This window comes from Eucyclogobius newberryi, unplaced genomic scaffold, assembly GCF_026437365.1.
Source record: "Eucyclogobius newberryi isolate DKJ021-1_F unplaced genomic scaffold, fEucNew1.0.hap1 SCAF_22, whole genome shotgun sequence".
NCBI lineage: Eukaryota > Metazoa > Chordata > Actinopteri > Gobiiformes > Gobiidae > Eucyclogobius > Eucyclogobius newberryi.
The window spans coordinates 24,555,960-24,580,800 of NW_027315857.1; the positions used below are offsets into that span (position 1 = coordinate 24,555,960).

General features: G+C 40.4%; 1 protein-coding gene across 1 annotated transcript; it reads right to left on the reverse strand.

The window, feature by feature from the left end:
• Positions 1-15,091: 15,091 nt before the first annotated feature.
• Positions 15,092-23,986, reverse strand: LOC140372123 (C-type lectin 1-like). Its single transcript, XM_072459408.1, has 4 exons — positions 23,652-23,986; positions 22,849-22,928; positions 22,163-22,271; positions 15,092-15,168 (listed from the first exon to the last, which is right to left on the reverse strand). The coding sequence occupies exons 1-4, from the start codon at positions 23,971-23,973 to the stop codon at positions 15,092-15,094; spliced, it is 588 nt and encodes a 195-aa protein (XP_072315509.1). The 5' UTR covers positions 23,974-23,986.
• Between the last annotated feature and the right edge of the window lie 855 nt (positions 23,987-24,841).

A 24,841-nucleotide genomic window follows, 5' to 3' on the forward strand; every position in this document is an offset into this window, starting at 1 on the left:
TTGGTGTTTTGTCTTTGATCTTTTGCGGCTCATCAATAAAGACTCTATTTTGTATTGAAACGTCTAAATTATTCACATGAGCTTGATTCAACACAATCAGCCGTCCTAAAAAATATAATTTCATATCAAACCCCCCGGTGGCCCCGGTGGCCCCGGTGGCGGCCCCGGTGGCCCCGGTGGCCCTGGTGGTGGCCCCGGTGCCGGGCTCCGGTGGCCCCCGGTCCCCAGCCTATAGTTCCTACTCTTTTAGTCTCTGTTGTTTTGTTATTCTAATTTACTCTTTTAACTCAATTTCAATGTTTTTATTGAATAGTATTCATTATCACTTTGGAAACTTTGGCTTTTGTTTTGTAAAATGTGCACTAGAAATAAAGTCAATTGGGACTGGATCAGGACTGAGAGCAAAAAGAAAAAGTGCACAGAAAACCTCCATCGGCGCTAATACGTGTTAGCCTTTAGCTTTGAGACAAAAACACTTTTATAAACACTTGTTACGTAAAAGTACTTATCCTGCTGCAGTGATTCTCACTCTGGAACTCGTTTTGTGTCACAGCTTTTTATTTGACTTTATTTGAGGAAGACTCTGCTATTTCGCTCCATACAGATAGTTACTGTGGTTTTTTTTGTCATTTAAAAAAAAAAAATCAGCCTAAATCACAAGGATATTAGAAACATCATGAGCAAGAAGAATCATGACGAGAAACATCCAGAGTTCCAGAGTGAGAATCACTGCAGCAGGATAAGTACTTTTACGTAACAAGTGTTTATAAAAGTGTTTTTGTCTCAAAGCTAAAGGCTAACACATATTGGCTTAAATATAAAACAAAAACTTGATTAAAGTTCATAGATTGTTTTTGTGAACAAGTTATTTCAAATTGTGCTGTTATTTGAACATTATTGATGACATTTATAGTATGTTAGCATTAGCTTAGCGACAAAAGCGCTCACTGTTATAAACACATAGATGTCTCCAGGTGAAGTATTTCGTAAAGGTCTTAACATGCTGCTGGGATTATCACTTTGAAATCTGTTTTGTCTTCATTCATTAGTGATTTATTCTAATGAGACTCGGCTAATTCTCCATAAGGCATGAATGGAGCAGGAAGTGGTGCTCCGCATTTTTAAGAACTAGTTGCAAATTAAAACATACAATTAGACTTAATTAATACTAAAATAAATACAAAACATTGCTTACCCCAGATGGAGTGTTTGAGGACAAGGGAAACAAGAGAACTAGTTCTTCCACTGAGACTCTGAGTGATGGCGCCACCCAGTGTCTAAATCAAGCATAATCCTGACTAAATATTGATTGTTTTATCATTATTCATTGTTTTATGTTGCACCGAATCACCAAAGCAGGTTCCTATGGCTGTGAATTCTGTTCATTGGCAATGGCAATAAACCTTTTTCTGATTCTGATTCTGATTTTTTTGACAACCCTAGTTTCATATTTGCAGTGTTCTTGCCTCATTGACTTCAGACGAGGAATGGAGGGAAATGGGCGGGGTTTAAGGAGGAGTCTATCAGAGTATATTCTTAGAATTTAGGAGTTGTTCCAGTGGAGCTGGCGACAGAAAACATCTGGTTATCTGGACTTACGCACGGAGGAGAAACAGAGAAATTCTGGAGATCTCAGGCTAAGATATAGACGTTTGATCTTACTTGACCTGTAAGTATCATCTATTCTTCTTTAAACGTTTTGTTAGAATAATTTGAACTTTGAACACTGACATTGTTCGTTTTACCATTTGAGACACTTTTTTGCTGACAAATGGCACGCAATTTCCAAAACATTACACATTATTTTTCAGAATTAGGACCAGATTCACAAAACAATTGCACTCTTGGTCCAACAGTAAAGAGCAGAGATGACCCACGGTACAGAGATGACCCACGGTGCAGAGATGACCCACGGTGCAGAGATGACCCACGGTGCAGAGATGACCCACGGTGCAGAGATGACCCACGGTACAGAGATGACCCACGATACAGAGATGACCCACGGTGCAGAGATGACCCACAGTGCAGAGATGACCCACGGTGCAGAGATGACCCACGGTGCAGAGATGACCCACGGTGCAGAGATGACCCACGGTACAGAGATGACCCACGGTGCAGAGATGACCCACGGTACAGAGATGACCCACGGTGCAGAGATGACCCACGGTGCAGAGATGACCCACGGTGCAGAGATGACCCACGGTGCAGAGATGACCCACGGTGCAGAGATGACCCACGGTACAGAGATGACCCACGGTACAGAGATGACCCACGGTGCAGAGATGACCCACGGTGCAGAGATGACCCACGGTGCAGAGATGACCCACGGTGCAGAGATGACCCACGGTACAGAGATGACCCACGGTACAGAGATGACCCACGATACAGAGATGACCCACGGTACAGAGATGACCCACGGTGCAGAGATGACCCACGGTACAGAGATGACCCACGATACAGAGATGACCCACGGTACAGAGATGACCCACGGTACAGAGATGACCCACGGTGCAGAGATGACCCACGGTACAGAGATGACCCACGATACAGAGATGACCCACGGTACAGAGATGACCCACGGTGCAGAGATGACCCACGGTGCAGAGATGACCCACGGTACAGAGATGACCCACGGTGCAGAGATGACCCACGGTGCAGAGATGACCCACGGTGCAGAGATGACCCACGGTGCAGAGATGACCCACGGTGCAGAGATGACCCACGGTGCAGAGATGACCCACGGTGCAGAGATGACCCACGGTACAGAGATGACCCATGATACAGAGATTACCCACGATACAGAGATGACCCACGGTGCAGTGAAACGCTCAACACAGTTTTGACATAGAAATAAAAAAAGTTAATGTTATTATTTGAACCGGGACACATTAATCAACATTTCTGCAAATGTGCCAGTATTAGCTGTAGTTTAGCTAGTTTCCATCTGTTGTGTGCCAGCAACATACAAAACATACATTTACATTATATATAATACAATTAGGATTAGTAGAAAAATATAAAAGATTACGAGTCCATGTAAAAACAGATTACTAGGTGAAACATGTACAGAAATCTGCAAGAGCACAATAATACACAACAATACACAACAACAACATGGGACAAGCATGACACAAGACGGAGACTCATTACGCAGCAGCACAAGAGCAGCAGAGGAAAATGTTTTTTTAAAACTATGACCACAGGTTTGTTTCTCAAGTAACCACGATTTCAACATGTGTTTAAAAGTTCTGTGTGTATTAGCATTGCAGATGTGCGACGGTATTATGTTCCAAAACTGCACTGCTCGTACTGAAAAAGCAGATTGACCGAAAGCACTTTTTTTTCAGGGGGACGACTAAATTATTTGAGGTAGCAGATCTGGTGTGTCTGCACCTCTGACTAAAGAGATTGGAAAGTAGTGGTGGGATGGCCCATGCAGGAAGTATATTCCTTAATCGAGTTTGACATTTTAGTATCGTGACAACACTATTACACAGTGCACCTTTTTTAAGTGAGTCTAGTGAGGCGCCGTCATATCAAAAGTACTAACTGGTTTGTTTTTCACAGGTTAAAGTCTCTTCACGATGCTGAACTTGTTTTTGGTTGCGGAGACTCCGGGTTTGATGGGTCCAGTCCTGCTCGGCCCGTTTGTTCTTGGTCTCCTCATTTACATCTACGCCTTCTGTTCCCAAGCCCAACAACGGCGCAACTTTGGACGATCCCTTCTTTTGTCGATCAAGCAAAAGGAAAGTGATCTAAAAGGCGTCCAAAACACTCACCTCATGCTGTTCATGCTTCTCGTTCTGGACGCCTTTACTGCCATTTTCTGGATCGTTGTGGTGATTCTAACCGTACAATCCCACTCTATTGAGCAGCTTGTCATCTGTGACATTTTTACAAACCTCTGGCTTGCTTTTCGGTAGCTCAACTTGTCCCAGCATTTAATAATGGCCTTGATTTCCATTCTCTTCGTCTGGCGTCCAAAATGGGGGTCCGTCATACGCATCGTCGGTAAAGTGCTCTATCTACCGCCGTTCATTCTAATCATTGTTGCTTTTCGAGTGAGCGACAGCGTTTTGATCGGGGTGGGCGTCTACAACCTCTTACTAACGCTGGCTGTCTAAGGGCGTCGTTGACAATGGCTGACCAGAGGAAGTATTTGGTGCTGCTGGCTGTGCTCACGTAAGTTTGTGTCTGTCTGCCCAACACGGTCCTCAACTATCTGTTGTTTGTTTCTCACGACTATCTCCCACTTAGTGTCGATGTTTTGTACATTACCAATTTCATCCTGAACGCACTGCTGTTCAACTTTGTACTTAAAATAAACGAAGAAGAGCAGCAGGAGTGCGAAGGAGCCATCAGGTCTGCTTAGGAAACAGAAGAAGAAATGTCCAAAAAATAGTGTTGGAAATAGTACTTGAGTAAAAGTAACATGGATAAAACTGTACTCAATTACATGTACAAGTGCCAGGGACGGGATATCGGTTATCGGTGATATCTGAGAGTTTCCCGAGATATTGATCAGTCAAATATTGAAATTGTAGCTGGCATTTGACCCCGATTTTTGAACAATCCAATGAGAACAAATCTAACTAGAGAAGAGTTACACAAAATGAATCTGGCGGTGTGATTTTATAGCAAAGATGAATATATATTTCTATAAAAGTGACAACGTAACATAAATTTGTAGTTTAATATCGGTATCGTTATCGAGCCCAAACAACAAGCCAAATATCGGACGTTGCCTTAACAAGTAATAAAAAAAATATATAGACACAACATTCATCTTGATATATCCTTGTATATTTCTTTTAGACTGAAAACTTTGTTAAAGACATGTATTTACCCAGCTTGAGTGGCGAGACATTTCCAGAACCGGCACTGTCCTCGTGGGGAGTGCTACATTTGACCCATCCTCCAGTGCTGCTGGAGCTGGAGGATCTTACCTTTGCATGTCATCTTGAGTAGACGTTCTGGTTACTCGTCCCACTGCGATTGAGGAGGTCTTTACACACGTTAGTTTACCTTCACTGACTACTTTTGAAGCTAAAGACGTTCTTCTGTAGCACAAATACGTTTTCTGTTGAGCTCAATATTTGTTTGTTTTTTTACTTCTCCTTCTCTTTTGTTCCTTTTTCGAATAGGATCAGGCCCATCGTCCGTCTGAATGTTTTATATTTGACTTTGTTGTGATCAAAATGATTTTACAAAAGATTTACAAAAATGACATAATGTATGGAATGTGCAATATAAAGAAATAGTAGAAAAAGCTTCAGTTGTAGTCATCTGGACTCAGTTAGAAAAAATAGACGTTTCGACTCTCATCCAAGAGTCATTGTCAATAACAGAATTTAGGTCGCGAACTCCGATATTTATTCTATTCTGTGGTAAGACCCGCCCATTGGGAGGAGCCTTCCTGAAGTAGAAAGAGTTGTTTGTTTCAACAGAAACTCCCCCTTGTATCTACCGAGCTAGCCTATTCAGAATCTTAATGGGCTATTAGAATCCTCTTTGTCTTTGTGAGACCCTGGCTCAACCACCCTGAGTACCTGATTAGCATCTAAATGTCCTGGTCCTGGTCCTCTACCTTTCCAGGGGTTCAGTATTCCATTATAAATAACAGGAAGATTAAACCTTAGCCCTCCATTTCTGTTTAAAGAAGGTCTTTCTTTTTTAACAAAAATAGCTTCCTTGACTCCTCTTTCAAACCATCTTTTCTCCTGCTTAAAACCTTCACCTCACCGTCTTCAAACGAGTGATTAGAGGCTTCAAGATGGAGATGCACGGCGCTCTGAGGTCCTGAACTAGTATTTCTTCTGTGCTGATAGAGCCTCTTGTGTAGAGGCTGTTTTGTCTCACCTATGTAACGTTCTTTACAGCTTTCTTCACTGCATTGGATCGAATAAACTACATTGCTCTGTTTTTGAGTCGGCAACTTGTCCTTAGGGTGAACCAGTTTTTTCCTTAAAGTGTTTCCTGGTTTAAAATAAACAGGGACTTCGTGTTGTCTAAAAATTCTCTGCAGTTTTTCCGACAGGCCAGACACATAAGGGATAGAAACACCCTTCCTTCTCTGTTCAGTTTCCCTTTTGTCCTGCTTTTTGGTTCTCTTCACTCTGTTGAGAGCCCAAGCGGGGTAACCACAGGCTGAGAGGGCATTTCGGACATGTTTTTCCTCTTTCTTCTTGCCCTCTGAGCTGGTGGGCACACCTTGAGCTCTGTGTTGTAAGGTTCTGATCACACCCAGCTTGTGCTGTAGTGGGTGGTTGGAACCAAAGAGCAGATACTGGTCTGTGTGTGTAGGTTTCCTATATACTTCTATTTGGAGTTTCCCGTCCTCTCCTCTGATCGTGGAACAATCAAGAAAGGCCAAGCGATTCTCCTTAGCGTCTTCTCTTGTAAACCTGATATGTGGGTCCACAGCATTGATGTGATCAGAGAAGGTTTCCAGCTCTTGTTTCTTGATTGTTACAAAAGTATCATCGACATAGCGGAGCCACAGTTTTGGGGCTATGCCTGAGAAAGAGGCCAGTGCCTTCTTCTCAAAGTGCTCCATGTACAGGTTGGCCACTATGGGAGAAGCTTTTTCTACTATGGAACACGCCTGGACGAATGAGGGATTACACCGAAATATAAATAAATGTTCTTCTTGTACACAGTGCACCTTTTATAATTACACAGTTTTTGACTGTACGCACATGTATTATTATCTGTACCCAAGAGTGTCCTGAGAGTTTCCTTTTGCATCATTTATATTTTTATATCGTGTTTTTTGTATTGTTTTTACATTCTCTATTTTTATAAGTAAATATAACATTTTTAGCCCTGATTGTTGTCATATTATACATCCAATAATTTGTATCTTTAAGATTGCCTTAAAAGGGGAATTTCTCCACGTTCACATCATTTAACTGCATCTTAACAGTCACAATGCAATGCTTTTTGTTAACTTTTTCAATGTGATACTCAACAACTCCCGTGTGGATTTGTGGCTTCACTGGAAATATAAATATTTATAACGAGGCTAGGATTACCGTAAGCACTTGGAGCGAGGGGTGATGGGAAATGAACCTTTAGACGCTGAACAGACGAGTGCCAAAAAAAGGCCTGTTTCAATCCAACGGCCAATACACTTATGTACAAATAAATACATACATATGCACTAACTAGGCAATTTAAAAGTATAGAGGTTATGCAGAAAAACTGTACAACAAATATGAACGTCTACAACTCTGCTAAATGTTGAGTTTGTGCCTGACATCTGAAGAAAGAAACTGAAGTAAACAATGACAAAAAAAAAAAACAGTGGGAGAAACAACAGAGAACCACTTTCTGTTTCCACTTTGGCGTATGAAGTTGATCTGAGCGGAAAAACGAAAGCTCCTCGCACAGAACCGAGGCCAAACAATGCAGAGAAACGCATCGTGTCAGTCGTGCTGTTCATCATCCTGTCACTCTGTCGGAATAATGAGAGGAATTTTTGAAATGAAAACGATATCGTTAAGACTCTTTAGACAAAAAGTGACATTTGTACAGTTTAAAGGACCTATTTGACGGACTGAATGCGACTTATAGCCTCCTAGCTGAACAGACTCAGGGGAAACTTTGTGTATTTCTTTCTTTATTTCCATTGGCACATAACTCCACCATAAAAACTAAAAGTACAAACAATTAGATTCTCAAAAACCCTGTACTGTAGTGTGTATGGTGACAACACTTACACAGTGTACAAAAACAAAAGTAACACTAAATTCCTTTTCAGCACTGTAGCTAGGCTAACAAACTGTCACAGTGCAGTAGAGCCTTCAATCCCAGCTACACTTAGCTCTGATGATTTCCTCCTATTTTTTAATAATAAAATAAAAACAATCAGAGATAAATTAGATGAAATTACCCCCGCTATTAGCCCTGAACTAGCCCAAGCTGTAAATCTAATGTCCCATATAAATCCACCTGTAAACCTAGAAAGGTTCACAGCTGTTGATCAAGCAGAGATAACTTCAGCCATTATGTCCTCTAAAAGCTCAACTTGTGTCCTAGACCCCATTCCAAGCAGACTCCTCAAAGACATTCTTCCCCTAATTATAGACCCTATTCTTAATATAATAAATACTTCACTCGAAAGTGGCTATGTTCCACATCCTTCAAACATGCAGTCATTAAACCTCTTCTGAAAAAGCCTAATCTAGATCCCGACCTATTGGTAAACTACAGACCTATTTCAAATCTTCCCTTCGTCTCTAAAATCCTTGAAAAAGTTGTAGTAAAACAGCTTTGTCGCCACCTGCAGGACAATAACTTATTTGAAGTTTTCCAGTCAGGGTTCAGAGCCCACCACAGCACTGAAACTGCACTAGTTAAAGTCACAAATGATTTGTTATTAGCCGCTGACGATGGACTGGTCTCAATCCTGGTTCTGTTGGACCTCAGCGCAGCGTTTGACACCATCGACCACAACATTCTACTGCAGAGGTTAGAATGTGATGTAGGTGTTGGAGGAACAGCCCTCAGCTGGTTTAAATCCTATCTATCTGATAGGTTCCAATTTGTTAATGTAAACCAGAGCTCCTCACCATGCTCTAAAGTAATTTACGGTGTGCCACAGGGTTCAGTACTCGGTCCAATTCTGTTTACTCTTTATATGCTGCCATTAGGCAACATTATCAGAAAGCATGACATTAACTTCCACTGCTATGCAGACGACACTCAGCTGTATTTATCAATGAAACCTGATCAGAGCGATCAAGTAGACAGACTTAGTACTTGTGTGAAGGAGATAAAAACCTGGATGACACTAAACTACCTGCTTCTTAACCCTGAAAAAACTGAGGTCATTGTGCTTGGCCCTAAGCATCTACGAGACGCTCTATCTGAGCAGATAGTCACACTGGACAATGTCAGTGTAGCCTCCAGTTCTACTGTAAGAAACCTTGGAGTCTTATTTGACCAGGAGCTCTCATTTAAAGCTCATATAAATCAAGCTTGTAAAACAGCCTATTTCCATTTGCGCAACATCGCCAAAATCAGAAGAATCCTGCCTAAAAGTGATGCCGAAAAACTTATCCATGCATTTGTAACGACTAGATTAGACTACTGTAACTCCCTGCTTGCAGCGTGTCCTAAAAGCTCCATAAAAAGCTTTCAACTGGTTCAAAATGCAGCAGCAAGATTACTAACAGGAACAAAAAGAAGAGAGCACATTACGCCAGTGCTGAAGTCTCTTCACTGGCTCCCCGTCGAGTCCAGAATCAAATTCAAAATTCTACTCTTGACCTAAAAAGCCATAAATGACATGGCCCCATCCTACCTCAAAGATGCTATAGAACCATATCATCCAAACAGAGCTCTTCGCTCTCAGAATGCTGGCCTTCTGGTGGTGCCAAGAGTCTCTAAAAGTACTGTAGGAGGTAGAGCGTTTAGCTACCAAGCTCCTGTGTTATGGAATCAGCTCCCGACCCATGTTAAATATGCTGACACAGTCTCTTCATTTAAGTCCAGGCTTAAAACGTTCCTCTTCGAAATCGCTTATGGTCAGACTAGTTAGGAACAGAAAGATAAACCCACAGCTTCAGCTACGCTGCCCTAGGAGTAACTGTGCTGGGGGAAGTATGACAGCTTGAGCACTATCCTCTTCTTCTGACTACTTATGCTATCAAACAATATTTATTTTTTGATTCCACTTGCAAACTGTTCACCGCCTTCTTTTTCTTTTTCTCACTCCTGAGGACCTGTGGACCCAGATGCCCCTCCCCTGGTGAAGTGGTCCCTGCCCTGTGTGGACGGTCCCTCATCTGCCTGAAGAGTGGCTCCAGTTCGCCTCCGACGGTCCCTCTTCTGCCTGAAGAGTGGGTCCAGCTCGACTCAGACGGTCCCTCATCTGCCTGAAGAGTGGGTCCAGCTCGCCTCAGACGGTCCCTCTTCTGCCTGAAGAGTGGGTCCAGCTCGACTCAGACGGTCCCTCTTCTGCCTGAAGAGTGGGTCCAGCTCCAGTCTCCTTGTGTCCGTCTGTCCGTCTGTGAGAGTCGGATCTCTCCTTCACTGGAACTCCTCCAGGTTTCTACGCTTTTTTCCCAAAGAGGTTTTTTTTGTAGTTTTTCCTGGCCGAGAAGGAGAGTCTAAGGACAGAGGACCCTGGGACATCGTCCCTCGCCACCACAGACATTGTCTGACTCCATCGCCACCACAGACATTGTTGATTCATTTCTCCCTGTGGCCCTCAGAGGCAACTGTTGTTGTGATTTTGGGCCTTACAAAAATAAATTGATTTGATTTGATTTGAGTGGTGGTTTGTGGTGCACTCTTTTGTCTTTTTGGTGTTTTATCATTATTATTTATTGACCTAGGATCATCAAATAAACTTAACCATGCATTTTGGAACAATAGATATTTTGTAAAAACATGGAACCGTCTCTACCTTTTGGCTTTATCTTATCTTATCTTAAATGTATATGTTTAGGAAAGGAAGGCGAAAGGAAGGAACTTGGAGTACCGTAAGCACATGGAGCAAGGGGTGATGGGAAATTAACCTTTAGACGCTGAACAGACGATTCGCCCTTTAATGTGCAGTGACAAAGGCTTGTACACGTTAAGTACAAATTAATACATGTGTATTAACTATGCAATTTAAGAGTCTATGTGGACATTTGCAGAAGTCTTCTTGATCCACCTGTATTTAAAGTGCAACCGAAAAAGTCACTTTTTCCACATTCTCTTATGTTACTGATCCCAAAATGGATTCAATTCATTATTTGCCTCTAACAAAAATGATAATGTGAAAGATTGTTCAAATTATTTGAAAAGGTTTTAATAAAAGTTCTTTACATTGAGTTTATTGCAACAAGCTCACACTTATTTATGGGCAGTTCCTTCCATTCTTGGTGAGCGTCGGTTCACAGATATTTTCAGATCTCCAGAGATGTTCAATTGGGTTCAAGTTCTCCAGAACATTCTCAGAGTTGTCCTGTAGCCACACCTTTGTTCTCCTAGTGTTTCTGGTCATTGTCTTGTTGGAAGATGAACCTTGGCTCCCGTCTAAGGGTCCAGAGCCTCTGGAGCATGTTCTCATCAAGGTTTCTGTCTCTGTAACTGCTGCATACATCTTTCTGTTGATCCTGACTTGTCTCGCAGTTCCTGGTGCTGAAGAACATCTCCACAGCACGATGCTGATACCACCATGCTTCAATGTAGAGATGGTCCTGACCAGGTGATGAGCGGGGTCTGGGGGTCTCCAGACATGGCGCTTCTATTCAAGACAAAGGGTTCAATCTTGGTTTCATCAGACCAGAGGTGTTGGTTTCTCATGGTGAGTGTGAAAACCTCCCTCGTCTCAATATGATCTGAAGGTCGTGTCCAGACCCACAGTTGTGATGGACGTCACTGGACCTGGATGAACTCATTTCTCATCCAAATGAGTCATAAAATGTAAATGAGAACAAACAAAGAGCTGCACAGTTACTTTGAATACGAGACGGGGCTGTTTTTGCTACAGTTGCTCAGAAGCATCGTAAAATTCAAAACCAGGATAAGAGCCTAGTGAAAAAGAAGAGAAGATCAGAGGCAGAAGCAGAGTGAGACCTGCTCCAGCCAGCTGCAACTCACAGGTACTTTAGTCCTGGTTTAGACCTGTTTTAGTCCTGGTTTAGTCCTGGTTTAGTCCTGGTTTAGACCTGGTTTAGACCTGGTTTAGACTTGGTTTAGTCCTGGTTTAGTCCTGGCTTAGTCCTGGTTTAGACCTGGTTTAGTCCTGGTTTAGTCCTGGCTTAGTCCTGGTTTAGACCTGGTTTAGTCCTGGTTTAGTCCTGGCTTAGTCCTGGTTTAGACCTGGTTTAGTCCTGGTTTAGTCCTGGTTTAGTCCTGGTTTAGTCCTGGTTTAGACCTGCTTTACTCCTGGTTTAGTCCTGGTTTAGACCTGCTTTAGACCTGGTTTAGTCCTGTCTTTAGTCCTTCTTTAGACCTGCTACAGTTCTGGTTTAGTCCTGTCTTTAGTCCTGGTTTAGTCCTGCTTTAGACCTGGTTTAGTCCTGTCTTTAGTCCTGGTTTAGTCCTCGCACTTTTCTATTTCCAGGTGAAGATGGACCGGTCGCTGTGGCGTTCCGTGCTGCTGCTGCTCAGTGAGTTCTGTTTTCTGTATTTTTGATTTCGTAATAAACTTTCAAAAGAAAAAATCATCTTTAATATCTGTTTATGATCCATGCTCTTCTTAATTTACCACAAAACATTTTCACTGTTCCCATTGACCTGCTCCTGTCTTTATTTAAAAAAAATGTGTGAATGAATGTCCGTGGGTATTCATGAAAAAGCGAGGGTTTTCTTATTGGGTTTTCCCTGTAAAATAAAAATAAATAAAATTAAAGCCGCAAGCGGCAATGATCGGCCCTCGCCACGCCGCTGCCGCTACGCCGCCGACACGCCGCACGAGAAGGGGGCGCTAACGCGCTCCAATTGTCATTTTATTACATCTACTGCTGAATCTGTGACGCTGTCACATCTTCTCCCCTTTGTTTTACCATCAAAAAGAGATTTTATTTTTAATTCTTGGCAAAATGTGCGGCTTTGCCGCACAGACACCGTGACTCTTTGAATAAAAATGTGGATACCTTTTGATGGTCCACCCCTGAAGATGAGTCTCACCAAATTTCAGGTTAATAAGGCTAACGTCCTGGGAGGAGTTTGTGAAAGTATAAAGTGTATACATGTTCTGGCGATTTCCCCATTGGAATAACATGGGAGGTTTTGGTCATCGCTACGGCAACGCCATAACAATTATGACATTTTGATGGGGATGCTAAAATTGAGTTGTGTGTCAAATTTCATATAATTTCGCAAGACTAAACATTTAACCTCCATATAAAATCTGTAGGGGGCGCTGTGGCGCCAAATTAATTGATTTCACTTCAAGTAGGTTTAGGGCAAAGAGTTTAACAACTGATTCTAATTTGACGCAATTCGGACTTTATCTGTGCAAACGGCAGAAATGTTAAATTTGGGAGATTTCTGAAATTCTTGCTACAGTTTGCGGCTTCGCCGCTCAGAGACCGTGACAGGTATCAATGTAATTTGAATAACTTTTGATGCCCCACTCCTCAGTAGCATTTTCACCAAATTTCAGCTTTTTAGAGCCAACGCCCTGGGAGGAGTTCGTAAAAGTACGACGTTTGGAAAAACTCCCTAGTCATGCTTAGCCATTTTTGAACCAATATGGCCGACATTTGGTTGGGCGGACGGCGTTGCCGTGATAATATTTTTTACTTCTCTTGTCACCATCTACCTCGGCGCCAAATTTCATGATTCTACGATCAGATTTTTTTTGGGTCATTTCCCATCTCTCAATGCATTTTTGGTACATTTGGGGGCGCTGACGCGCCAATTTTTTAATTTTAGAAAAGGGAAATAGCCAGAATGTAGAGAGGCACGATTTTTAGAGGTGTGCAAATTTTTGTGACTTTTCGTCAATGTTCACTGGGTGAAAAATAGGGGGGTTGGTCCCGAGAAGAAGAAGAAGAAGAAGAAGAAGAAGAAGAAGAAGAAGAAGAAGAAGAAGAAGAAGAAGAAGAAGAAGAAGAAGAAGAAGAAGAAGAAGAAGAAGAAGAAGAAGAAGAAGAAGAAGAAGAAGAAGAAGAAGAAGAAGAAGAAGAAGAAGAAAGAAAGAAAGATTAATATTCCGATGCGAAAACAATGTTTCCCATTTTTCAAATATCATAAACTATACATTTTCGGAAAGCGCTCGCGCTTTCCTACCTCATGGTGTGGGTCCCTGGTCACTGACGGGTACTTTCGTTAATTTTGAGTGGGCTCCGCCCACTTTGTGTTTTTGGCCCTCTATACAGTAATAATGTTAAATTTTTGCATTACATGCTTATATGCACGGAACATGCAAGAGATGGGGAACGTATTCGTGAGCTACTTAGCGCAAATGAGTGCTTTATATGGGGATGACGACCCATCCCAATGTAAAGTGCTCTTTTAGTGCGCACTTTTGCACGGGCTTCGCCCGTTTACAACGCTAATGTTCCATTTTCCTACAACTAATTAGTATGCACGGGGCGTGCATGAGTGGAGGAGTGCATTAGTGAGTGTTTGGAAGTGGGCGAGCGCACTTTCGCAGCCGTGCTTTGCACGGCCTTACGAGATTAATAGGCCTCTCGCCAGCTTATGGCGCTCGGGTCTAATAAATAAAATAAATAAAATAAATAAAATAAATAAAATAAATAAAATAAATAAAATAAATAAAATAAATAAAATAAATAAAATAAATAAAATAAATAAAATAAATAAAATAATAAAAAAAAAGTCACTGGGATAGGCTCCAGTCACCCGCGACCCCGAAAGGGAACAAGCGGTAGAAAATGGATGGATGGATGGATATACATAAAGAAATAAGGTAAAAAAGCTGGTGGACACAAATAATGTAACCTTCTGATTTAGGGCCTGTAAAACTTCACTCTTTCTCCTTCTTCTTTAAAGGTCAAATCGCTCTCTCTGCGTCTGAAGACCTCGAGTACCACTTTATAAAGGAGAACAAGACGTGGGATGAAGCTCAGACGTTCTGCAGAAAGTTCTACACAGACCTGGCAACAGTGAAGAACATGAAGGAGCTGAAGAGACTGAGAGCTGCTGCAGACGGAGGAACAGACGGAGGAACAGACGGAGGAACAGACGGAGGAACAGACGGAGGAACAGACGGAGGAACAGACGGAGGAACAGACGGAGGAACAGACGGAGGAACAGACGGAGGAACAGACGGAGGAACAGACGGAGGAACAGACGGAGGAACAGACGTGTGGATCGGACTTCATCAAACCAGCGATGACCCCCTCGAAATAAACAGGAAATGGCACTGGTCTCAGCCCGAGGTCAAGAACAATGAAGGAGAAGCTGAGTGGCACGTAGGGGAACCTAATGATTATGAAGGAACACCTGAAAACTGTGTGACAATTTATCCCAATAACAAAAGGAATGATGAACCTTGTGATCAGACACGCTATTTAAAATTGTGCCAAAGCCCATCGGTGCACCCGATCTTTTGTGTGTTTTCCTTTATTGGATCGTCTTTAGTTCCAGTGTTTGTGTTTATTGTTCTCATTCCTCAGTCTCAGAAAAATGAACTTCTCTCCTTTTTCTTCAGCTGGAAGACCACTTCAGAGCAAACAACCTCCACGTCAAACTGAGCTGGAAAAGAGGAAAAGACGGAAAGGTTTTTCAAAAACAAGACGAAAAGAAGAAAGAAACTAACAAGGACGAGCTGTAATGATGACAAGGATTCATATCATAAACACATCAGAATTAGAATCATTTTTATTGCCATTGTTGGTGAACAATACACAGCTAGGAATTTGCCTGGATTAAGAAAATATAATAATAATATAAAAGCGCATTTTCCAATTATTATCACTATTAGTACTATTATTATGTGTATTATTATTTTCATTTTTATTATTATTATTATTATTATCAATATTATTGGCTTGTGTGCTACTTTTGCGGTCATGAGGCAAAGGTATTTGTCCCCTATACAGTGAGATGAAAAGTTTCTCTTCTGAAAAGTTTGCTTAGGTTTTAATATTTTGTATGATTTTGAAGCTGATTGATGACATTTTGTTTATTTGAATGAAAATTAAACCATACTTTATTATTTTCATGAGAGGGGAATTGTGATGGTGAAATGTCATGTCACACTTACATTTCAAATGTGTGCTGTTGTTGTTAAATCACACGATGTGCAAAGAAGATTGTGCTGTCAAGAAATGATGACTATGAAGCTAATCTATCAAGGCCTTGTCTGATGGAATAAAATATAAATAAAGTATAGGTCTTATCATTTTTATCGATATAAATCCATGAAAGTATACCTCATATAAGAGTTTTTGTATTGATCATTGCAGTAAAAGATGGTCAGAGCGGATCAATCTTTTAGACATTAAATCAAGTCTAGGCAGAAGATATATGCTGTTTAAACCTTGCCAAGATAAGAAATCGATGTTAATGTCTAAACAAGGATTTGTGAAAACTAACATTGTGTGTGTTTATCTTAGGACCATTAACCACATGTGGAGTGTTTTGTGAATGTTTGACCCTGGACTGCTAAACTCTGAACCAATCAAACTGAGGAGAGATGCAGAGAGAGCTCAGAGATGTTAGTGACGTCCTGTGACTGAGACTTTCAACATTTCTCCTCGCGCAAGTAAAATAACTCGCGCCTGTGTTTACATCAAAATGGGTAATTGTAATAGTTGTTGATGTTCAAAATTAGACAAAGGATTGGAAGGAGATGCAAAATATATGCAGGGTAAACATGGAAAAAAAACAGCGATTAAATACTTAAAACATTGGGAAAAGAGAAAATTAAGTGTGCAAAGTAAGATTGAATTGAAAAGAAAGGTTTAAGAAAAACAAAAAAGGCAAAGAAAAAAAGATGAAGAACCAAATGGTATTAACACAAACTTGACTAGAATGAGAAACCATCTCATTAAGGCTTTAGGTGGAAGGAATTAGGAGTCTAAAACGTTTTGTATTTCTGGGATAGAGCCCCCAGTACGTGGCCGGATCAGACAATAGGTTTGACCTAGAAGCTTGCCACGTAGGAAATACACTACGGTTCATGAGTCATTCTCCTTGAATTCCAACCACACTCTGTAACTAAGAATTTATATAAAATGTTATAAATTAAGTTTGAAGAGAATTTGATAGAAGATATGTAAGCAATTACTTGATAATAAGGACAACTAAGAAAGTTAATCTGGACAGGAATGATGATTAATGAAAATGAGGACCTGGTGTTTAAAAGGTGGGTCGGCTAAAAAAGTAAATGGGGAGTCAAAATGTAATTCAAAAGAAATCTGAAAGTACAGACTTGTGGAAATTTTGTGATGAGATTACAACTAAAAAGTCAGGAAAAGAAAAAAAGTAAAGAACTTCAATGTGCAGAATCATGGTTTAATTGTGCAAAGAAACAAGTTGCAGGAAGAGAAAAATCCAAGACTAAAATGTAAAGAAACAGTTTATCAATTAAAAAGTGCGGAGTTTCAGAAAATGAACAAACAACAGAGGTGCCGCTCCTAAAATCCTTTCTTTAGGAATGTGCCGTAAATCTTTGAGGTGGACAGCACCGAAAAGGCTACAGATTCATTTCACAAAGGAGGAAGAAAACAAATGAGACGAGAGAGACTAAAGGAAGTGAATGAAGAAGAAAATAAGGCCTAAAACTAATTGGAGACTGTGTCAAAGATAATATCCACTAAAATCAGATGAGAGCACAGTAATAGCAGAATTGCTAAAAACAAAGTTACACAGAAGTCCAAATATATTTGCACAACCAATGTTAAGTAATTTAGCAAAATGTATCCCTTCAAAAGAGAGACAAATTTTACTTTATGTGGACCACTTTAATAACATCTAAAACACAGGAAGCAAGTGAGAGAGACACGATAAAACTGAAGATGACTGATAGCATCACTTGAACAGAAGAAGCAGAGCGAGCTTTCACAGATCTAAAACAAATGTTAATATCTAGTACTATTTTGGCTTTACTGGATTACAAAAAGAATATTGAGCTAATGGTGGATTAGAAAAATGTAAGTAGTCATGGGCTCATTTCCGTCTGTCTGACAATCACACTAAGTGACTAGTGCGCTCGCCTCACAGCAAGAAGGTCACAGGTTCAACTCCTGGGCCAGACTGGGTGGAGTTTCCATGTCTCTCCCCGTGTCTGGATTCCAGGTGCTCCAGATCATCAACCCAAAACATGCACAATAGGTCAAAGTAGTCCCAACCAAACCATGATCTGGAGATGGTCACATTGGGTGAAGATGGGTCAAATGCAGAGCACAAATTCCCCTACAGGAACAATAAAGGCTAATCTAATCCAACAAACACACACTCTCTTCAAACACTTGGACACTGAATGCAAATTAAGTATTTTGCCCAAAGACACAACAGCAGTTTGCTCTACCACCCCCCTGTGGCACCAGGCATCCCCGCGGGGTCCCCTCTAGGCCCTTCCCTACTTTGCTTTAGAAATCTGATCATATCGGGCATTGACAGGTTGGTTTGACCAGTCCTTACTCTTAACTGAATATTCATTTCAAAACATGAATTGCAATCCTATCGTCTTCACAGTGCACCATCATTTTCTTGGAAATGTTTTATTTTTATTTATTTTCAAATACAAAACAACAACAATAGTGAAGACAACAAGAACATGTACATGTGTGGCTGTGTGCGTGGATGTTTTATTTGTTTTTTTACATCAGCACATCAAGCCAGTGCAGAGACAGGTAGCGCGCTGACGTCTAGGGACGGTTGAACATGGGAAAGAATCAATCTAAAAGCAATGTGCCCATCCCGGAGACAAATGTGGGAAAGAGTGTCTGCCAGTGTGGGCCGATAGATTTGGTTTTACATCTGGCGGATCACTAAGCCCAGTCAACATGTATGATTCATGTCAGCAAAATTGTTAAAATGAATGAATAGAATTTTTGGAAGGTTTTGGGATTTCTGTCACATCTTTGGGATTTTACAGTATGTTTTTTCTATTGTGTGAAGCACTTTGAACTGTCTTGTGTACGAATTGTGTTCTACAAATAAACTTGCCTTGCCTTACCTGCATACTTTGCCCAAACCTTTGCATAACCAGGCCAATCCGGCTAGACTAATCCAGGCCTAAGTAAACTGTGTCCAAGACAAAAGTACGAGCCCTCTTTACTCACTTGTAACACAGCGATGCCTTCTGTTGGTTACAGTCTGTGGAGATCCACTCTCCCTCTGGGCCCATCCACACACAGTTCCCCACAGAGCCCTGGGTATGGCAGGATAATACAGCAGGTGTTTGTCAGAGTAAAGATGTCGATACAACGTGAGAGATTTTGGAACAAAGCAAAGCAAAGTCATTTCATTTATACTTATACTAACAGCCAGATGAAAAAGTGCTTTACATTTAGGTTTACGTCACACAGACTTTACTTCATCATTCAATATTGGACACAATCTAAAGGAATGGTCATGTGGTAGGCCAAGGATTCCAAACTTCTCAAACAGAGACCCCCAAAACAAAGAGTTTCATATTTTAAATAAACCAGTTAAAATTAGATTTCATTTTATTTACTTAAGTAGTTTATTGTCCCCAATGTCCCTAAAACAAACAGTTTGAATTAAAAAAATACATTAAAGACAGTGTAATAATTTTAACCCCCACTTTGTCTGCATTAAGAGAGAAACATTAAAATTTGACACTGGGACATTGCCATATAGAGTTGAGTTCATCAAGTCTAAAAACTACCTGAAAGGCTGAAAAGGAGAATTTTAAAAATGAAACAATCTTGCAGTGTTATCTTTTTTCTTTTTAAAGGCTATGAGTGATATTTCACATCTGTACAATCCTTGAAAATCAACCATTCAGGCATGTTTCAGCACATTTCTTATGCCAAAATATTGTGTAAATATGGATGGTAATATCAGTACAAAAATAAAGTACCACCACTCCATACCTGGTCCAGAACCTGCAGAGTCCAGCGCTACATTCAACACCACCCTCATCGGGCTCATCTCGGACGGAGATGAGTCTGTCTACAGGAGGGAGGCGGACCGACTGGTGTCCTGGTGCTGCAGGAGTTCAACGCCCAGAAGACAGTGGAGATGATAGTGGACTTCAGGAAAGTCACAGCCCTCCCAGCCCCCCCTCACTATCACAGACTCCCCCAGCACCACCGTGGACTCCTTCCGCTTCCTCTGCACCTCCATCACCCAGGACCTCAAGTGGGAGTCCACCATCACCCAGGACCTCAAGTAGGAGCCCACCATCAGCTCCCTCATCAAGAAGGCCCAGCAGAGGATGTACTTCCTGTGGCAGCTGAAGAAAGCCAAGCTGCCAGCGGAGATGATGTTGTAGTTCTACACGGCTTGCCACCGTGGACTCTTTTCGCTTCCTCTGCACCTCCATCACCCGGGACCTCAAGTGGGAGCCCACCATCCCCCAGGACCTCAAGTGGGAGCCCACCATCAGCTCCCTCATCAAGAAGGCCCAGCAGAGGATGTACTTCCTGTGGCAGCTGAAGAAAGCCAAGCTGCCAGCGGAGATGATGTTGTAGTTCTACACGGCCATCATTGAGTCCATCCTCACCTCCTCCACCACCGTGTGTTATGCTGGAGCCACAGCCAGGGACAAACAGAGACTATAGCGCCCTCTGCTGAGAAGGTGATCGGCTGCACACTTCCATCTCTGCAGGATCTGTACGTCTCCAGGACTCTAGGACGAGCAGGTCGGATCACAGCCGAGCCACTCCCCTCAGGCAGGAGTCCAGGCCCCTCAGGCAGGAGGCCACTCTCCTCAGGCAGAAGGCCACTCCCCTCAGGCAGGAGGCTACGGTCCATCCAGACCAGAACCTCCCGCCACAAGAACAGTTTCTTTCCCTCTGTCATTGGACTCATGAACACTTCTTAAACAGTCCCTTTAACTATGGTTTTATCACTCACTGCATTGTTCACTGTCTGCACTACATATGTAATAGGGAAAGAAATCCCGCACACTAAAAATGTATTAGTAAAGAGGCAACGTTTCGGCCACAAAACGTTGTCTCTTTACTAATGCATTTTTATTTGCAAGTATTACAGTGTGCGGGATTTCTTTCCCTATTACAGTTAGCGTCACGTACGCCTTTCTCCTACGCACCTGGCACAGAACCTGATGTGCTGAGCACCGTCTTGATATCTACTCTGCACTACCTATGTAAAATTCAACATGTACAAATTAAGCCTATTTTTATTTTTTATCCTATAGCGATTTTAATTGTTTTTCTTTCTGACTTATATAGGTTGTTTTATTGTTGTTCATTGTTTTATGTTGCACCTTAAACTGAAGAGGGAAACGCTGAAACTCAAGCTCATTTCTTTATATTAGAATGTTAGATACAAAACACGACCTCGTCGCCCAGAACACTATTTACATTCTTTTTACCTAGACTGATGTAAACAAGGCGTATGTGGGCTTTTAACGCTGTAAAAAAGTAAATATAAATGTCTCACAGAGACGTAAAATCCATTAGTATTTGAATATAAAGTGTTTTCATCGCCCTAATGAATGAACATCGTTAAAACAAGAAAGAAAACTTGCACGGACTGGGTTTTTTATGCAAATGATTTTTCAGCGCGGGAGTTGGGATGGGACGAGCAAGCAAAGGAAACAAAACACACAAAGACTGAGAGGGACTTTGTCTTTGTCACCGATTGTTCATTTTCAGTGGATTTGGTGGGTTGAAAATTATGCTATTTCTTTTACAGTTTTTCTTTATTATGATTATGATGAATATTATTATAACATTTTATTTTGTATTACCATTATTGCTATTATTCATCTATATTATTGCTATTATGTATTATTATTTTTAAAATCATATAGTTGTTTGTTTTATGTACTTTTTTGTTGCTGTATGTTTAAAAAGAAATAAACTGAAAAAAATAAGAAAATGATGCTAATTTATATCTGTGAACCTCATAATATATATCTTTCATCATCACTACAAGGCAAAATACTTTCAGTGTGTACTTTTTACATGCTCAGTATAAATCAGCTAACTAGACTAATCAGATTACCCAATATCTAGAGCTGATTATTGGAGTGTGTTTATGTCCACAAGAGAAATCTGAACTTCAAAATCACTGACAAGACAATTAATTTAAAAATGACTTAATCTTTAACATTTTATCTTTCATTTCTGTCCAAGCCACATTCATTCGCCTTTTTTGTGTGCATAATTTCCTTGTCAAAACCTGAAATCCGATCACTCACCTCAAACGGAACTGTTTACGGAACATTTTGATAATCCGATAACTCCAAAAATCAGATAATGACCAGAACTTGGACCAAGACAGGTTTTAAAAGCTGCAAAAGCATTTTATTTATCACTCAGTTGTTAAGTCAGTAAATGTAGATATTATAAAAGAAAAACTGCATTATGACACGTTTAAAACATCAAAACTAGAACAAAAGAACATTTTCAAACACTGTTAAGACTAAACCAAACATACAAACAAAAAAAAACATAAATGTATTCTATGGATGCATCTACTGTATGTATATCTAACTTTCTAGAACTGGGCTAGAATTTTGTTGGTGTTTTATGAGAAAATGTATCTAAAAAGCACATTTTCTAATGCGCTTCGTCACACACACGTTTCTTTTTGTCGCAGGTCGGCGCCCGTTGGAAAATCGTACCGTCTTTGCCTCGTTTCCAGCTCAGTTTGAAATCCGACACGCCGTTGGTTTTGAGTTGGTTTGACAGCTGAACAGAAAATATAGAAAAACAGTAAATATGTTTTAATCCATCCATATGTAATACAAACTCCCAAGCGCAAAGAAATATGTCATACTTGTCGCGTTTCCTACTCATGTTTTTTTAAGTTCTTGGGCTAGTTTTAAATCGGCTGCTCTTCCATCCCGACTCAACCATCTTTTTTCTTTTTTTTTTACTCCATAAACGTATAATAATCTGAAAACGAAGGCGTCAAAACAAACAACAAATTTAAATCTAAAATGTTGTGTAACAAGGGATTTGTTTTGATTCAATAGTCGATGTGGGCGTTATCGAGAAAATCTAAAAATGTCTTCTTATTTTTGTCTTTAAAATGAACAAAAAACTAAATAGTCTTTTTTTGGGAGTGTATTTTGGATTTTCTCAAGTGCTTAAACTTTGGAGAAAAATATCATTGAGTTTTACTATCCCAATTTTATTTTATTGTTTTCAAATTTAAAAATTTCCTAAAAGCAACATTGGCATTATTATCCATTTTTCAACGTGTCACCCAGCTTAACTGTGCGCCAACGACAAAACGAGAATCATTCTTTCATAATAAACGTACCTGCTCAATGATGACCTCGGGGTTGGGAGGCGCCGTGGTGAACATCTGTATTTTCACCAACGTCTTTCGAGTTTTCAAACCTGCAACAATCACGGGTCAGGCACATGTTCTGGTCAAAGGAAATGAGATGACTCAGACTATTTTTAATTATTCCAAAAGGGAGCGCCATGACCTTATGTTAAGATGCCCAAGATGTCTAATTAAATTGTCCTCTGTGGAATATTACACATAGTGGTTATCTGAAAATATATAGGTACTTTTTTATTCAGGTATAAATATAACTGGCATAACTGGCATAATAAAAAAATAATTTTTCATTTTATTCAAATGGTATTCCCCTAAAATATGGTCTTGATTATGTGTTAATTATGTCAGTACATTTAATTTAATATGGTTGTGATTCCAAATGATATAGTGACTGAAAATGTTGTTCGATCAGTCGACGTTTGTTAATGCTCTGTGATTGAAAAGGTGGAGCTTGTAGCAAGTCTTCAATTTGTATTAGTCAACAAAAATATTGTTCATTTTAGTCCTCATCGGTGAACTAAAAATATGATATTAGATGAAAACTGACAAATATTACACAGTCTTGTAGTGTAAAACAACTGGATTTACCAAGGTGAAAAATGTATTACTATAAATAAATATGTCTGGGATTAATACATTCTAAAATGAATTGTTTCTACCATTACTCTTCTTCACTGGTAAGAAAACAGCTGATAAAGGGACAAAAAACCAAGGACCTATGACGATGCCTTGTGGGACAACTATTGCTTTTATGTTTTCGGCTTCCCTTGACTCACCTCCCTCACAGACAAACGGCATTTTTGCAGCGCAGTCCTTCGCAGTCCAGAATCCTCTGCTCTCCATCGATATCGTCGCACAGTCGCCGTCGCTATCGCCGCCGTCAACCCACGATCTGAACGAAGTGTCGTGGCCGTCCGACCACTCCCAGGCGTCCTTGAAAAGGCCGATCCACACGCTCGTCCCCTCAGCCACCAGACCCCGGACGGCCGAGTTTATTCCCGACGACGTGACGGCCACCAAGTCGTGGTGATTTTCCCGGCACGTGCTCCGCCCCCTTTGCCAGGTCGTCATGCTGTTGTAGTGCACGAACCTCACCATCGTCCCGTTCACTTCACAGACGGAAACGTTACATTTGAAAATTAGGTCCGTTAGCAACCGTTATTTAGGTTTTGTAAAGCAGTTCTCTAAATACACTGCCTGTCCAAAAAGAAAAAAAACGTTGCTTCTGGGGAAAAAAAGTCACAAAACTCTCAGTAAGAATGTTTTTCAAAGCGTTTTTTTATTTTTTATAATCGCATCACTACTATAATGAAGGTTTTAACCGAGAAAACAACGTTGGTAGTTTTAGATCCAATGGAGGATATGGATTGTATTGGCTTGATTTTTATTGAAAAGCTCTTTGGTCACCTTGAGTGTGTGTAAATAAACAAATAATTAAATAAATAAAAAAAATATCATTAAAATAATAATAAAAAATAAATAAATACCATAAAAAAATATATAAAGTAACATTAAATTAATAAATAAATATAATATTAAATAACATTGAATAAATGAATACATAAATAAAGGTTGAACATATCTATTCTACCCTCACCTAAATGTAAAAACAATAGGCAGATTATAATATAATGTCACATGAATCCAATACTTTAAGTCAAGTCTTCCCTAAATAGCACAGTATTATAAACATTATAGATCTCCATAATTGTCCCACATTTATATCTACTTTACAGAAAAGGGCCTGTCACCATCAAACCCATAAACCCATTCGTCCAACTTAAAGTATTAACAGTTCAGGGTATTGCTGACATAAGTAGGCCAGTTCAGAACCAAAGTAAAGGAAAGAAGTTCATTGATGGAATGATCTTGACAAAGAAATCAAAGAGTCAAGAACAAAAAGACATTTGCTTTCATGAGTAATACGAAAAAGAAAATTAGTTTGTTGCGGTTAAAAAGGCGGACA